This window comes from Harmonia axyridis, chromosome X (assembly GCF_914767665.1).
Source record: "Harmonia axyridis chromosome X, icHarAxyr1.1, whole genome shotgun sequence".
NCBI lineage: Eukaryota > Metazoa > Arthropoda > Insecta > Coleoptera > Coccinellidae > Harmonia > Harmonia axyridis.
The window spans coordinates 19,428,293-19,445,573 of NC_059508.1; the positions used below are offsets into that span (position 1 = coordinate 19,428,293).

A 17,281-nucleotide genomic window follows, 5' to 3' on the forward strand; every position below is an offset into this window, starting at 1 on the left:
AGACCTCATTCTATAACATCATTGATATTAATAAAAAAAAAAAAATTTCACCAACATAAAAGACAAAACCCCTTCTTCCATGCAATCTGGCCTAGTATATAAAATTCCATGTCAGGATTGTGATAAAGTGTACGTAACCAGACAAAACAATACTTAAAAGATAGGGTTAGACAACACAAGAATGATGGAAAACATTTAGAAGCCGAGAACAAAACTGCCCTCACACAGCATACACATAGAGAGGGACACAGATTCAACTTCGAAAATGTAACTATCCTAGATAGAGAACAACATTACTTTAGACGTCTTTTAAGTGAAATGATATACATAAGAAGAAACAAGAGTGTTAATTATAGAGAGGATACAAATAACTTGAGTACTGTTTATGACTACATGATATCCAGGATAACGGTACCTAATGGAGAGCAATTTCGTGTTTGTCGCCAGATTGATGTTCGCCTCTTGTGTTCGTGTTTGTTTTTTTTTTGGTGCTGTGTATTTGCTGGTTCGAATAGTTGAATATGCCGAGGCTAAATTTGAAAATATGTGTCAATGATATATCACGCCAGAACATATGTAGTTCCGATTTTGTTTTAATCTATTGACTGACATACGTCGAAACCGTTTGATTATTCATAATTTTGACTAACTATTTTAAATATTTATTTTATTAATTGTATGATGAGGTATGAAATCAAGTTTTTAATGTTTCTATTTATGATTAATAAATGTTTTATTTTCAGCCTTGAAAAAGGAACAAGACGTTCCGAAACGTTGGCAAAATCATAATTGATTATTTATTTCTGTCCAAATTCCTATGACAAATTGCTTAATTTTTAAAACATGGACGTGAATAGTATAGGATCTTTTATACCGAGGGGATTATTCAACGAAGTTAGAGTGAATTATGATGAAGATGTGTAAAAAATTTTCAAACCCCAAGATCAAGTTGGCGTCGATGAAGAATCGCACAGTGTTTTTATTACAATGCAGGAGACTAAAGGTTTACCCCAACCATATTATGTATATATATATATATATATATATATATATATATATATATATGTATATATATATATATATATATATATATATATATATGTATATATATATATATTTTTTTTTTCCACCTTATAGGGTTGGTATCTCTTAGTGCCGGGCAGAATTTGCCAAGGAATTTCAGATAGATGTAAGGAACTTCCGTACTATTCTAACATTTGCTAGTATGACCTCCCTCTGGGCTGTACTAATGAGGTCCACATTCAGTTTTAGTTTGACAGTATTCTCAACCAGATGTTTTTCTACTAATCCGTTCGTCGAAATTATCAGCGGTAGTATGGCTGTTGACCTTAGGTTGTATATAGTCTTAACTTCGAAGGCCAGGTCATGGTACTTGGTTGTCTTCTCAACATACGCCTTATATACATTGTCGTCGGCAGGGATTGTTATATCTACAATTTCAACTGTTCGTTCTTTTTTGTTGAAAAGCATGGTATCTGGCCTGTTGTGTTCAATGGGCCTGTCTGTGTGGATGAACGTATCCCAATAGAGCTTGAAGTTATCATTCTCCAGAACACCGATCGGATGGTATTCAAATGGTTTTTTCAAATTTCTTATCAACCCCCATCTCTTGGCAATTGCCTGGTGATATACCCTTGCCATCGCGTTATGCCGCTGTGTATAGTCCGTTGGTGCTAGTATGGGACAGGAGGAAGTTATGTGTTGCACGGACTCGGTCGCTTGTAGGCATTTTCGGCATTTGTCGGTTGGTATGTTCCGTCCCGTTATGTTTTTAATGTAGGATCTTGTGGGGATCACTTGATCTTGGATAGCGACCATTCTACCTTCTGTTTCGGGAAACAAGTATCCAGCTCTCAGGTAGGTAAGTGATTCCCTCTTATTAATTTCACTTTTTCCCAGGCTTCCAGGGTATCGTCCATGCAGTGCCTTACCACGCCATTCCTGGGACAGATGTTCAAGAGTACTTCGCGGCGGATCCAGTTGGCCAGCCAAGTTCAACGGGCTCAGGTTTTCGTCCTCCAGGCATATGGCTTGGATGAATGGTGAGCGCTTGGAAAGAAGGTAATCTCTCATGTTCGAAACTGTGTTGTTATGTACTATTTCCAAGTTCTTCTGTACAGTACAGTCTGTTAACAGAGGCATGCGGGTGGTGGATTCCATGCCTGGTTAGGAGGGCTCGTGCTTTTCGATCTAGATCTTGTAGATCTGAAGTGGACCATTTGATCACTCCGAATGAGTACTCTATGCAAGGTATGGCCCAGATGTTGATTGCAATAAACATTGCCTTGGAGTTCAACTTGCTTTGAAGCACTTTTCTGAGTCTGGTCAGAAACTTCTCTCTGAACACACCCTTCATCTCAGTGGTCTTTATGTTATATATATATATATATATATATATATATATATATATATATATATATATATATATATATATATATATATATATCAACAATTTTAATTCCCAATATACAACAATAGTTATAAGTTAGATAAGGGGTGTGGGAAAATTGATAAGTGTTATAATGTCACTCTTCTTTATTTCATTTAGTCGACGTTTCGATCCCGATGGGGACCTTCTTCAGGACTCTACAATAGCAATAAAAAACAGTCAAAATAAGGCAATCACAAAACATGTAAAAATAGTACATACCGAAATACAGAGTTGTAAAGATCTTATTTGAACACAAATCAATAGCTCTCAAGAAAGCAACTAACAAGAACATCAACAACTTCAGCGAAAAAAGATCTGACACTTCGTTAGTAAAGGAGTAGAAATCAACTATAATAAGTAAATAAGGTAAACAGAATAATCAACAAAATGAGAGGTTGTCAAAAATGTTGTCAACCAGACTTGCCACAGAATACACGCACATGACAGATGAAACATAGAGTAGCATTAAATCACATTGGTCGCAGTAATTCACTCTCACCGAACTCAGAACATATATATATATATATATATATATATATATATATATATATATATATATATATATATATATATATATATATATATATATATATATATATATACGCAGGGAGGCTTCGGCCTTCGGGGGGTGACGACCCCGCGTACCTGAGTCACAAAACCCACTAGGTTAGCAGCCTGGGGGTGATTTTTAATTAGATGCTCCTGTTACCAGAAGTCAAACACAGGGCGGTAGGGGGCTGCGGACTGGCCCCCTTCGGAGCCGTCCAGAGGATCAGTCTGTAGGAGGTACCTGCGGGGCGAGCGGCGCAGGCCTTCGAGAAGGCACCGTAAGGCCGAGACCTGGAACAACGGGAATTAGTTTGGACGAGGATTTGCCGCGTCCCACTTCGAACCCAACACAGGACGGGCGAACGCGATGGTCGGAAGAAGATAACATTATACTCATGCGCGTTCACTTTATCGCTAAGGATATGGAGATGAGATCAACTAAGAGATACCGCCAACTTCTTACCGAAATATGGAATGATGTGTACCCTAGCAGACAGTCTTATGCAAACCTTTTGTCGAACAGAGTGAGGTGGATACTTGAAAGTCAAAAATTCACAACTGAAGAACTGTATTGTATAGAAAGAAGCTATAATCCAACAGGGGCAACAGAATGGGTTGACGACCCAGAGCTGATAATAAACGAGAGAACCACACGTCGTGTGAGCCTCTGGCGGCCTCAAAACCCAATCGATCTGGAAACCAATACAGCATTTAAAAAAAATCTTATGTTGTATGGAGGAATAGCACCGGAGAAAAGGCCGAATATACCAAGAATGAAAGGATCCAAGGAGATGCTATTGAAAGTGGAATCGGTAGACCGAGTATTAGCCGGCCATATAGGCTGCAGTCAACCATCTCTGCATGAGTTGGTGGACTTCGTTTACGTTGGAGCATTGACAGTCTGTGAAAGCCTTGGTCGTAAGATAACCTATGGAAAGGCAATAAGAACACCCCAAAGACCACCATGGACAAGACGCCTGGAGGAAAAGATAAAAAAACTGAGGAAAAAGATAGGAATATTTTACAGCTACCTAAATACCACAATCCCATCCAAAAGGCTAAGAAAATCAATCAAAAAAGCTGCAGCCGAATACCGCATCAAGATCAAGGACAAAAACTTCGTGGAACGGATAACAGTATTGATGGACAAACACAAACAGAAGATAAAGGCTTTGGGAAATCGACTCAGACGATACAACGAAAGAGTGTTGCGATACCAGAACAACCAGCTGTTCTACAAAAATCAGAGGCAATTCTACCGTAACCTTGAAGCTGGACCGAAAGCACACTCAGAACCACCAAAACTCGATGAGATGCACGGCTACTGGAATAACATCTGGGCTGACGATGAGCCTCACAGCGAGAGGTTTGTAACAGAAAATATCAGATCCAACACGCCTGAGTATAGTATGCAGCCAACCCGAGTCTCTGAACAAGATCTTAACTATGTACTGAAAAAATTGAGTAATTGGTCGGCCCCAGGAGTGGACAAAATCCATAATTATTGGTGGAAGCATTTCTCTAGCTTGAAACCTGCTTTGAGATCTGCTCTGCAGGAGGCAGTGGATGACCCAACCAAGATCCCTGAGTTTTTCACCCTGGGTGTTACTAATATGCTACCAAAAGAGAACGGTGCCCAGGACCCCAAAAAATATAGACCAATCACCTGCTTACCTACTATATATAAGATATTAACAGGCATCATAACCCGTCATCTGTGGAAACACGTTAATACAAACAACATACTTGCAAAAGAACAAAATGGATGTCGTAGGAATGCAATGGGCTGTAAGGAGCTCCTGGTAATTGATAGCGTTATCACTAAGCAAGCCAGTAGAAAGTTACGCAATTTATCCATGGCATGGATAGACTATAAAAAGGCCTTCGACTCCGTGCCTCATTCCTGGCTGCTTGAGGTCTTGAAACTATATGGTGTCTCCGAACAGGTAGTGAATTTGCTTGAACATCTTATGCAAACCTGGCGCACAAATCTTATTGTAAAAACAACGAATGGGGAGTACAAAACAGCTGAAATAAAAATCAAACGAGGCATCTTTCAGGGGGATACTCTGAGTCCCTTGTGGTTTTGTCTGGCATTGAACCCACTCAGTCAAATGCTCAACCACAACAAATATGGGTATATACTTGACAGACTAAGCAACGTCAGAATCAGCCACAGTCTATATATGGACGATTTGAAACTGTACGCCCGCAATGCGGAAGAGCTCAAGAAGCTGCTCAGCATCGTCAAATCCTTCAGTCGAGCAATACGTATGGAAATGGGAGTGGAAAAATGCGCGGTGATTCATGTCAAACGTGGAAAGATCATAGAAGGTGACAGTAATATACTTACCGGCGAGGAGGAGCTGCCCCATCTAGGCCCGCAAGAATCGTATAAATATCTTGGCATACAGCAAGCACTCGAGATAAGGTCCAAGGACATGAAGAACTCCCTGAAAGAAAAACTATTGAAAAGACTGCGGCTTGTATTGAAGGCGAAACTTAACTCTGGAGCGCTGTTCGGTGCAATAAACTCGTGGGTACTACCTAGCGTGGTGTACTCGTTTGGTGTAATAGGATGGTCCCGAACTGAAATCGATGAACTCAGCACAAAAATAAGAACAACGTTAACAAAATTTGGCGTCCACCACCCGCACGCCTCCGTTAACAGATTATACATCCCACGAAAAGAAGGTGGCAGAGGCATGCAACACCTAGCTATAGCATATGACCGGGTAGTGAGCAGCCTCAGAGAATATTTCTTGAATAACAACAACTCACCTTTAAAAAAGACAATATGCGAAGCGGATGAAAACATTACACCATTGCATTTGTCATCTGCAACTACGCCACTGCTGGGTGTTACTGTGGAGAAACTCCGAGAGGAATGGTACTCTAAGCCATTGCATGGCAGGTACCCCAAAAACCTGAAAAGTAAATCAGTGAATGAAAAGGAATCGACAACTTACCTTACATCTGGGTACCTGTTTCCCGAGACTGAAGGCCGAATTCTAGCAGTGCAGGACCAGGTTGTTGGCACTAGAGCTTTCTTAAAACGCATCGCGGGGCAGAACTTACCAACCGATCAGTGCAGGAGATGCAACCAGGCTACTGAACATATTCAGCACATTACTTCCTCTTGCCCAATATTGGCTCCAAGAGAATACCTGGAACGTCACAACGCAGTTTGTAAGATATACCACCAGGCAATCGGAAGATCTATTGGATTAATAAAGGATATAGTCCAAAATCATACTTACCTGCCGAGTGAGGTTCTGGAGAACGATAGATACAAGCTGTACTGGGACACATCAATAATAACCGATAGGCCAGTACAGCACAACAGACCCGATATCGTCCTGTTGGATCGTGAAAAAAGTGAGGTCAAGATCATCGATGTAACAATCCCCGCGGATGATAATATGGAGAGAGCGTACACCGATAAACTTACCAAGTATCATGACCTTGCATTTGAGATGAAGGAGATATATAGGCTGAAAACAACATCTGTCATCCCCCTAATTCTGTCTGTGAATGGGTTGGTCGAATCACACCTGCTGGAAAATACCCTAAGGCTAGGAATCGAGGAGAAACTCGTCAGCCTGGCTCAAAAGGAAGTCATCCTGGGAACTACCAGAACAGTGAGGAAATTCCTGACAAGCCTGTGAGAGTATCTTGGCACCTATGCCCGGCACTCTCACTTACCAACCCGTGTAGGCGGTGAAAAAAAAAAAAAAAAAAAAAAAAAAAAAAAAAAAAAAAAAAAAAAAAAAAAAAAAAAAAAAAAAAAAAAAAAAATATATATATATATATATATATATATATATATATAAATATATATATATATATATATATATATATATATATATATATATATATATATATATATATATATATATATATTATTACGCAATAGTAACGCTAGACTTCCTTAAGAAGTAATATGAGATAGCTCAACGTCAGCATTTATGCTCCTAGGAGAGTTCGCTTAGAGATAGGAATGTTAGATTCATTGTTAATTAGACTTTCGAACAATAAACTTGCTTTAGAAGATTCTTGAGTTTTTTTTAAAAAAGTGATTTCAAAGAGGAACATAATAATTGGCGACGAGGATGGGATGTCGCTAGTGTTTCTAAGCAAACAAGTGCAACGTTAAATTCTTCAAGAAGAAAAAACCGAGCCAGAGCAGGACATACGTGGAATTCATTCCTTTGAGCAGCAACCAAGAAACAGAATCGAAGGTACGACGTGAACCCATTGGAAACACCGAGCACTAGATTCAAACAGCGTGATCGACCAGGCAAGAAGAGTTGCTGAATCGAACCGCAGAGGTGGTGGACCAACCCTGACTGGAGCGACGCGAGCACCCCTTGAAGAATCACCCTGTGGAGTTTGGAATAGGGATGGGCAACAAATATCGAAATATCGATATTTTCCCAGAAAATTTACGATAAATATCGTCGATCTTTTCTAATTCGATACTATCGATTGTCGATATTTTTGCAACCGATATAATCGTTATATTTCTATAGATTTCAGAGTATCAAATTCGATATTTTTTTATATTTCGCATTATGATTTCGACCTCACGAAATATATTATACTTTAGTTCCAATAGTCGAAAATCCTGATTTAGCGGACTATAAAATAAATATCGAATTTTTTCGATATATTTAGTAGTTTTGAAATTCTACTCATCGAAAATGAAAAGTTATGTCTCGATCTTGCTGAAAGCTCAAGAAGAAAAGACAATAAAATTGTAATAAAATTTAACGGCTGTTGTTAAATACCTTTCTTTCTGTACATAAACGTCCTGAACCATTTATTGGTTATTGCTGGAATTTCCAAGATCCCTTTTACCCAAGGTCTATAGATTTAGTGTAATCTATAGACCTTGCCTTTTACCTACCCCATATTAACCCATACAATAAGAAGCATTTTCAGTTTTGAAATTCTACATATTGAAAGATGGCAAAACTACTTAATATGATGTTTTCAATTGAATCTGGTCACGATGAAACTGGATTTTCGTCTAATGGAATTAGAGCATAATATGTTTCGTGTGGTCAAAATCATAATGCAAAATATTAAAAAATATCGAATTTGACACTTTCAAATAAATATCGAGTATTTTCGATATGTAGAAAGTACCTACTTCATTTTGAAAATATTTTATAAAAATGGAAGCTAACTACTAAATGTGTTTTCAACTGAATCTGGTCACGATGAATCATAATGCGACATATTGAAAATATCGAATTTGAATCTGTGAAATACCTAAATATCGAAATGTAAATCGCAAAACAGAAATTCTGCATACCGAAAATATTCCATGAAATGGGAGCAAACTATTAAAAATCTGGATTTTCGACTAATGGAATTAGATCAAAATATGTTTCGTGTGGTCGAAATCATAATGCGAAATAATGAAAACTACTAAATATATATTTTCAACTGAATCCCGTCATCTGAATCTTATTATTCTCCTCTATGGTAGAAAAACTATTAATTCAACAAAATTTTCCCACACTAAAATATTACAGAATTCGATTCTTTAAAAATCGATCGACATAAAAGGACAAATAAAATGACGACAGAATGTAATTCATCAAGTTCAACCTCTGTGAATTTAGATTTGAATGCAGTTGAATATTTTGGAGAAGTACTACCAAAATTTAACGGAAATTCACATGAATTACAGACTTTTTCAATTGAAGTTGATACTTTCATGAACCAATTCGGAAATACAAATAATGTTTTGATTAATCAATATTTCTTTGCTACGGTCAAATCGAAATTAATCGCCCATGCAAAAACGATCATTTATTCTGGACCCAATTGTAATAATTGGATAGAATTGAAACAATTATTAAATAGCAAATTGGGTTTTTAAATAAATTTTGATGGCTTACAAAGCGAATATCAATATATGAGGAAACGTTCGAAAGAATCGTTATCTGAATTCATTGATAGAGTCAGACAAACTTAATTACAATATGATTACCAAATACAGCTCATTGGGCTAAGTCCCACAGAACTGAAAGTCTATAGAGACTTGTCAGATAAAATAGGAAATACAGTTTTATATAACAACGTAGACAAAAATTCAAGAAATCTCCTAGATTCACAGCCCCAACCTTTTGATGCGACGTGCAAATTATTGGAAAATAGAGAAATTAAAAGGCAATTATTATATTATCAAGCATTTCCGAGAATTACACCCACAGTTCAAAATATTTCACCACGAACGACTATTAGAAATATTTCACCACAAATGACTAGTAGATATGAAAAACCTTCTACAAGTCAAATAAATAATTTTCCCTCACAACCCGTTCAATTAAACTGGAACCCCAAAAAGAAAGAAACAAAATTTCCTACGAATAGTCAAGTGTTTGGAAAAAAAACAAATGTATTCAAACCAAGGCCTAATGCGCAAAATAACTATCCTAAACCAGAACCAATGTCGGTAAGAAGTAGAGTTTATCCAGTTAAAAGAGCCGCTAGTACTCAACTTAGACATCAAGAAGCGCCAAACAATCGACAATTTTTCAAAAAAACAGGTCCCGCTGATTTTATACCGAAGAACTTACAAATACGGAAGAAGTTCAAGACGAAAACGATAAACAAATCTATAATGAAGAAATCAAATATAATTTTGATGAAAACCTAGAAAATGAAGACATATTCGAGGAAGAAACGGAAAACTTTCAATTGGAACCCCATCAAAATTTCAAGACTTGAATTTCAATATGGACCATATAGCTACGTTACCATATTTGAAATTAGAAGACCGTTCTATTAAATTATTGATAGATAGCGGAATTTCGATGTGTATTATTGATCCCGCAGTAGCATTCAATTTATTTTCACAAAACATTTATGAAGAACGTACAGATTTCAAGACAGCTACCGGAAAAGATTTTAGTCGATATGAAGTAGAATTCCCTCTCACATCTTTCGGATTTAATGACACTTATCCATTTGTAATCTATGAATTTCATACACAGTACGATGGTGTTATAGGTGCAAATTTGTTAAAAGATTTAGAACTAAACTTTGATTGGCAGAATCTCGAATTAGGAAACGATGTTCAAACTCGGAAATTTTATTTTCAACAATCTCATCCCCACGACTTTCCATCAGACTAGACTATCTTGACCCGAATCTAAAAAATCAATTAATTAAAATTTTACAGAGTAATAAAGAGGCTTTTCAGCTACCAGATCAACCCTTGAATTTTACAAATAAAATCAAACAAACGAGAACCCAGTATACGTTAGACGCTACAGGTATCCCGAGGTGCATAAACAAGAGGTGAAAAATCAAGTGCGAGATTTATTGAAGAAAAATATCATAAGACCTAGTAATTCTCCATGGTCTTTCCCTATTGTTATGGTTCCGAAAAAATTAGACCAATCTGGCAAACAAAAATGGCGAATGGCCATTGATTATCGAAAACTTAATGAAAAAACAATCGACGATAAATTCCCGATACCAAATATTGACGAACTTTTGGATCAATTGAAGAATGCAAAATATTTCAGTGCGTTAGATTTAGCAAGCGGTTTCCATCAAATTGAATTAAAACAAGATTCAATCGAGAAGACTGCATTCGCAACGGACTAAGGTCATTTTGAATTTCTAAGAATGCCGTTCGGACTGAAAAACGCTCCGTCAACTTTTCAACGGGTAATGAACCAAATACTCAGACCAGTATCAAATAAAATTTGCGTTGTGTACATTGACGATATTCTAATTTTTTCTAAAACACCCGAAAAACATCTGGCTGATATTCAAACTGTTTTACAATTGTTGAAGAAAGAAAACTTGAAGATTCAGTTAGATAAGTCATTTTTTCAAGAAAGAAGTAGTCTATTTAGGTTACAAAATTTCGGAAAGAGGTGTTGAACCGAATCCTGAAAAAATTGAAGTTATAAAAAATTTTACTATTCCAAAATCAACCAAAGAAATTAAATCGTATTTAGGAATGATAGGATATTACAAAAAATTCATTCGAAACTTTTCAAAATTAACAAAACCAATGACTGAATATTTGAAAAAAGAGATCAAATTGAATATTGATGATCCAGAATATATTGACGCATTCAATTGTACAAAAAATATGCTCATCAACTATCCAATATTACAATATCCCGACTTTGAAAAACCTTTCGTATTAACGACAGATGCTTCTCAATGCGCTGTAGGAGCCATATTATCTCAAGGAACACCCCCTAATGATTTACCATTAGCTTATGCAAGTAGAACATTATCGGAGGCAGAAATAAAGTATTCCATAATCGAAAAAGAATTACTTGCAGTAGTGTGGGCTACGAAATATTTTAAACATTATTTATTCGGTCGAAAATTTACCATTTTTAAAGGTCACAGACCTCTTATATGGCTATTTTCATTAAAAGATGCATCATCCCGTCTCATGCGATGGAGAATAAAATTAGAAGAATTCAATTTCGAAATTAAATACAGAAAAGGCGTAAACAACAATGCCGATACCATTTCCCGTATTCGTTTAGAAGAATTAAATATTAACGAAGATTCCGACGACAACTTACAATCACTGATTCCCCAAATCTCTCCTAAAAAGTTAAAATTAACCCAAAAAGAACTCGAAGATTCGACTGAATCATGTATACAAAATAGAGAGACAGGATCAACAGTCCATAGTAACAGAAGCCCCTATTTTAGAAGTTCCTTACTCAGAACGCACCTTGAATACGAACATGAACCAAATTATTTTCCAAAAGGGTAATAATTTCAAAGTAGAAAGATTGAAATTACATAAAAATAGTCGATTAAGCTAGGTTGACATGGGTAGTGCATTGGGTTCAATGATTTTACGCCTTATTCATAGGCGACGAAACGACGTATATTCGTATCGCCATAACCTATTTGGCAAATTTATGTTGTTTCTTCGTCGGCACAAAAGGATGCCGACCAGCCCTGATGACTGCACATGTCTTTCTGCGTCAATCTAGATATTTATGACTATGATGCGGCTCCTTTTTGATGGGAATTAACTTTGTCGGTATTCCTGCCTGTTGTTTATGACGGAATTAAATCTCATTCCGAATTTCTAAACATGTGATTTTTGTTGATAAATCGCAAAACGTTTGTGGGTCTATTTTCATAGGACTGTTTTTTCGTTTTCTCTTGCCGTTAATATTTTCACAAGAATTTTCGACTATTTTTTTATAGTTAGGCTATAGACAGGGTATCCCGGGAAGAATGCGACAAATGGATGCATAAATAAAGGTCATCATGAAGGACTCGTATCAAGATCGCCGTTTGCTATATACAGGGTGATGTTAACCTTATAAGTGAAATTTCATAGTTCAATAACTCTTTAACTTATCGACAGGAAAATTTCAAATTATGAAGTGTAGTCACTCTACTATCGCCTTCCTTCAATATTTCTGAAATCTGGAACAAATCAGATCCGGACTTTTTCTATTTTTGGAAATATTGGATCACCCTGTATGTGCTTTATGATTTTATTTCGAATTTATAACCACAAATAATTAATTCATAGAGAAAATTCAAAAATCATTATTGGCACTGTCATACAGGGTGATCAATAAACATTGACTTATGAGTGGAATTTCAATGTGCGATAAACTTATCAGTAGAATTGAATTCGAAATTTGCAGATCGCAATTTCTGACGTCAAAGGAAATACCTTTTTCCTTTACCATTTTTCCGATTCGGCTCGGTTGAAAAGATATGGGCTGTTGGAAATCCGTGAAAAATTTAATTTTTAGTTATATCTCGCAAATGGAATGGAATCGGGCATGTACAAGCAAAGATTTCCATCCTTTGAAGAAAAAGTAGAGAGTTATTTCTGAAAATCTGACCAGAACAAGGCAACTGCACAAATGTAGCAAAAGTATCAGAAGCAATTTCGGCCAAAGAAAAACGAAAGTGCACGACTAACTTTCTTCAATTTTTTTTTACGAAAATGTCAAGGGCACAACTTTCCATAAGTGCAGCACAAAATCGAAATACAGATGTGCTGAGATGAGTTTTTTTTCTAATTTTGGAGTATTCCTGTGAAAGACAAAAAATTTATGACTTCGGTGCCAGCCTGGCTTTCAATTGAATTCTGTGATATTTAGTATGTATATGTACTAAAAATTTATTTCATCCGTTGAAACCCAATAAACATATTTTGGGAAATAGTTTCAAAGTCGTATGTAACAAAAAAAAAGGTACAAAGTATCACAAACCTAGTCCAGCACAATTCAGTGAAAAAAAAATCGAAAATATCCCTTGTCTTCTTCCACTATGGTCGCTCAAAGACCACGAAACACGCTAAATATCTAACATGTTTGATATCCCATTTTACGTTCGAGCCGGCTGCGAAACCGTCCGTTTCGAGAATAGTTTCACAACTCCTCCGCATAGAACAAGTATGTATAGAATGGAAACTATCATGTTAAAATTAACACTGCTTTCAGCGACCTCATGCGGTTGTTTAGGAAATTATAAAATGAGCGCGCGAAAATTTGAAATGCTTCGTATTGAAAATATTTTAATTCACTTCAAGATTTTGAATGTGAGAAAAAACTACGTACGGAAATAAGCATTTCCTTTTGAATTAGCTATATCAGCATTATTTTCTAGTACGAGTTCTTTCATATCCAATATATTGGACAACATTAGAGGCTGAAGTTCAAAGAAAACACAAATTCATATAAAAAAATTATCTATTTAAAATTTTCAATCTTTTTTTATATTTTTGATGTGCCAACTTTTTAATTGGGTCACACATTGCTGAAATTTTGAATTTTGTATCAGTGCCCTTCACGATTGCATTAACACGCTTACACCAAAAATATAAACAGCATTTCACAAATAATTTACAGGCAGCCGTTCCATATTCAGGATGTAATTCACAATGAATTGGCTGTTCCTGTAAAATATTTTTTAATACTTGAGAAATATTTTCAATATGGCATAAGCGTGGAATGAGATAATATAAACGTGAAAAGCACTGAGTAACTAAGTAATAAAAAAACTACCTGGTATCAGCAATTTAGAATTTTCATTATATCTTCTAGCCTCAATGAAATCAACATTTTGAACAAGTTCATGGTTTGATTGTAAAAGTTGTTTACAATCGGAACATTTCAAAATTTTTGAGAGGCGTCTCACCAAATATCCACTAATATACACCAATGTATTTTCTGCCACTCTTGACTTTCGGGTCAGAGATACATTTGGTGGAAGATTAGGGATAATAGGCGATTCTATGGAGCAATCAGACTCAACAATCAAATTTTGATTAAGGAATGAATATAAATTGTTTAATGCACCTTCAGACTCATCATTCTCGCAATTTGAATTTGGAGAATGTGACGATAAAAAATTATTTATTAATAATGCTTTGAATGAATTTTCAAAATGAGAGGCATCTGGTGAAATATGCCTAGCTCCATGGCTCCTAATTGCTCCAAAAAAATTTTCAAGAGGGTCCTGATTAAATGCTCTTGTCAAAACATACTTGAATTTATGTTTTGACAACAGATTTTTTGTTAATCTTATGAACCCTCTAACACTAAAAATAAAATTTCTAATTGAAGGTACTGAGACCAGGCAGTTTTTGTTTTTACAAAAAAATTTCATATTCTGCAGAAATGGAATTGAACTTCTCCAGAACGCCAGGTGGGGAGATCCAGTTGTTACACCCCCTTGCAATGGTTTGCCGCTTGGAGCCAACCTTTTGCTGGTATTCAGGCTATCGAAGAGCTTATCCATGAAAAGGATTAGCTCTGCCGTGTCCACAGCTTCTGGTGGCAATTTATTGTTGTCCTCGATATCTGTAGGAAGCAAAACATTCATAAGTACATCAAATTTATTGCAATAAATAGTTCTAAATTGATTTGATCAGAATTGAAAACTACTATACCATTTGTTTAAAATGTGGAACTCACAACTACTTCCACGCCGTTTTCCACGGTGCAGATATCATCTAAATAATCTACTTCATTAAAATAATTAACTTGATTAAAATATTCGGAATAACTATTGAACTAAAAAAAAAATTATAAATATATTTACTCCAGCCTGCAATTCTTTTCATTAAGGACCCAACTTGATAGCTGAATAGCTGGGTACAACACGAGACCTTCATTTTTCTTATTTTTCCTCTTATAACATGTTGGTCCGTCAGTTTTGGGCATATTCTATCATCTTCAGAAGAATCCAGGTAATAGAACTTCTCTATGTGTGACCACTTCGCAATTCGCTGATTGCCTTCATGCCGAAAATATAATTTTTTTGTAATGAGGTTATTGCGAATCCCTTTGATTAAATGAGGAACATCATACAAAGGGATTATTTCCTCATTATTCACAATAAACCCAAAATAATTATCATCTAATACAGCCGAATTTGCACCTCCTTGGTCACACACAGTGCATAAAACTTTCAGACCAACATGTTGACATTTCCTAATAACCTCTGTCACAGTGTTCTTCAGAAGAGCGCTCTTCATGGGACCACTACTGAAAGTGTAAGCAATCGGTTGCTTCCACTGTTTTCTCAGTCCCTTCAGAAGGAAAACTGTGACATGGTCAGCAATGTCCGGCATCCTAGAATGCCCAGTATCCGGAATTCCTTTCACGATGTCCTGCCTTGAATCATACTGCAATGTGGGAGTGAGGGACATCTCATCGAACATCAAAATACAAAACTTTTCTTCTTCCGACATTTTTGTTACAGTTTGATTCAAGGCAACAAATAACTGTTTGTTGATTCCAGGATTCATGGGCACTTTATTCAAAACATTTGTTAACGTTTTTCTTGAAGGCAAGATGAAAATTTTTGAAAGTAAGCGATATGCTCTTCCACTTGCCTTCAAGAGTGATAACGCCAAAATTTTGTCCTCAAGCCTGAAACGCCTACCTCTTGGCTTAATATTTTTATTTCTCACTTGGGACATGATAAAATTGAACGCAGTTGGAGACACATAATTCATCAGTCTACTGAAATTTGCTGATGAATTAAGTTTCTTGGCATTTTTTAGCAGCTCTTTATACGAGGAAACTTTTTTTGCGAAATTCTCAGTTTTCTACTCTGATCAATCAAACATTTTGATAGAAAACGTTCATTTTCAGTTAACCTCTTTCTGTTTATCACTGAAGTTTTCTGAGGCTGCTTAAAATTCTCCAACTGTTCTTCTCTGTTCTCCTATGTTGATACTTCCCTCTCAGCATCACTTTGGAGTTGCATTCCTTCAATTTCATCAACTTCTCTGTCTTCCCCTTGATTTGAAGATTCTGTGAAATATAAATAAAAAAGTTAACAAATAGCAGATAGGTAAATAATAATGTTCTTGCCAATCATATACATCTATATGTACATATGAAAAATGACTATAAGTTTTCAAAAATAAAAGATAATATTTATGGACAGCCCGAAACACGTGTCTACGTTTAGCGCTTCTCCTTGAGGACTATAATTAATCGCTTATCGTTTAACTTTTATACTGAAGAAATTAAAACAAAATTTAACTCACCAGGAAGAAATAATTCAGGGATAGCAGTTGCCCAAATTCCTTTAAGGGAATTCACTTTCACTTCATCCTTGAAATGCCTATCACAAACCAAATGAGTCTTGCGGATTTGTTGAGGTGTTCTGGAGTTTAGCAATGGATTGCTAACTTTTTCGAGCCAAAGTTTAAAAATTTTTGGCTCCTTCTCTGGATTCGGAAAACGATGACGTTTACTATACATATCTCCACAGTTAGGAACACAACATTTGTTGGTTTTCAAAGTTGGCTGCGACATATTAAATCTCTGATCAAAAATTAAGGTACACCACGTTAGACGGATCAACTCAAAAAGAACTAGGTTAAGTAAATATTTCTCGAGGTAGACAGAAAATCAGCGATGCGAGCGGTCTCTGGAAGGTGTTGGTGGAACTAAATTACTGTTTCAGAGTTTAGTACCTCAGTTTCCCCTCTATATATACTCACTCTATGCTCCTCCGTTGACACGAGTCGATCTCTACACATAACCAACCTCGCTTGTGCTTCACTACCCGTGTCAACTAGGATAAATCGTTCATTTCGTGAATATTCGCACGATTCTTCCGTTGACACGGGTCGTTTTCCATGTATTCTTGAACCACAGCTGTGTTCCACTATCCATGTCAACCTAGCTTCAAGAATGACTGTCTCAATCAACGACACGGAAGATTTTACAAAATTCCTGAAGGAATACATCAAACCAAAAATTCAATACGGTATTCATTTTA

The 17,281-nt window shown here is 36.2% G+C and overlaps 1 protein-coding gene across 1 annotated transcript; it reads right to left on the reverse strand.

Annotated features, from left to right (window-relative positions):
* Positions 1-13,710: 13,710 nt before the first annotated feature.
* LOC123685934 lies at positions 13,711-14,952 on the reverse strand. Its single transcript, XM_045625825.1, has one exon. It carries the CDS (start codon positions 14,861-14,863, stop codon positions 14,024-14,026), a length of 840 nt encoding a protein of 279 aa, XP_045481781.1. The 5' UTR covers positions 14,864-14,952; the 3' UTR covers positions 13,711-14,023.
* Positions 14,953-17,281: the final 2,329 nt, after the last annotated feature.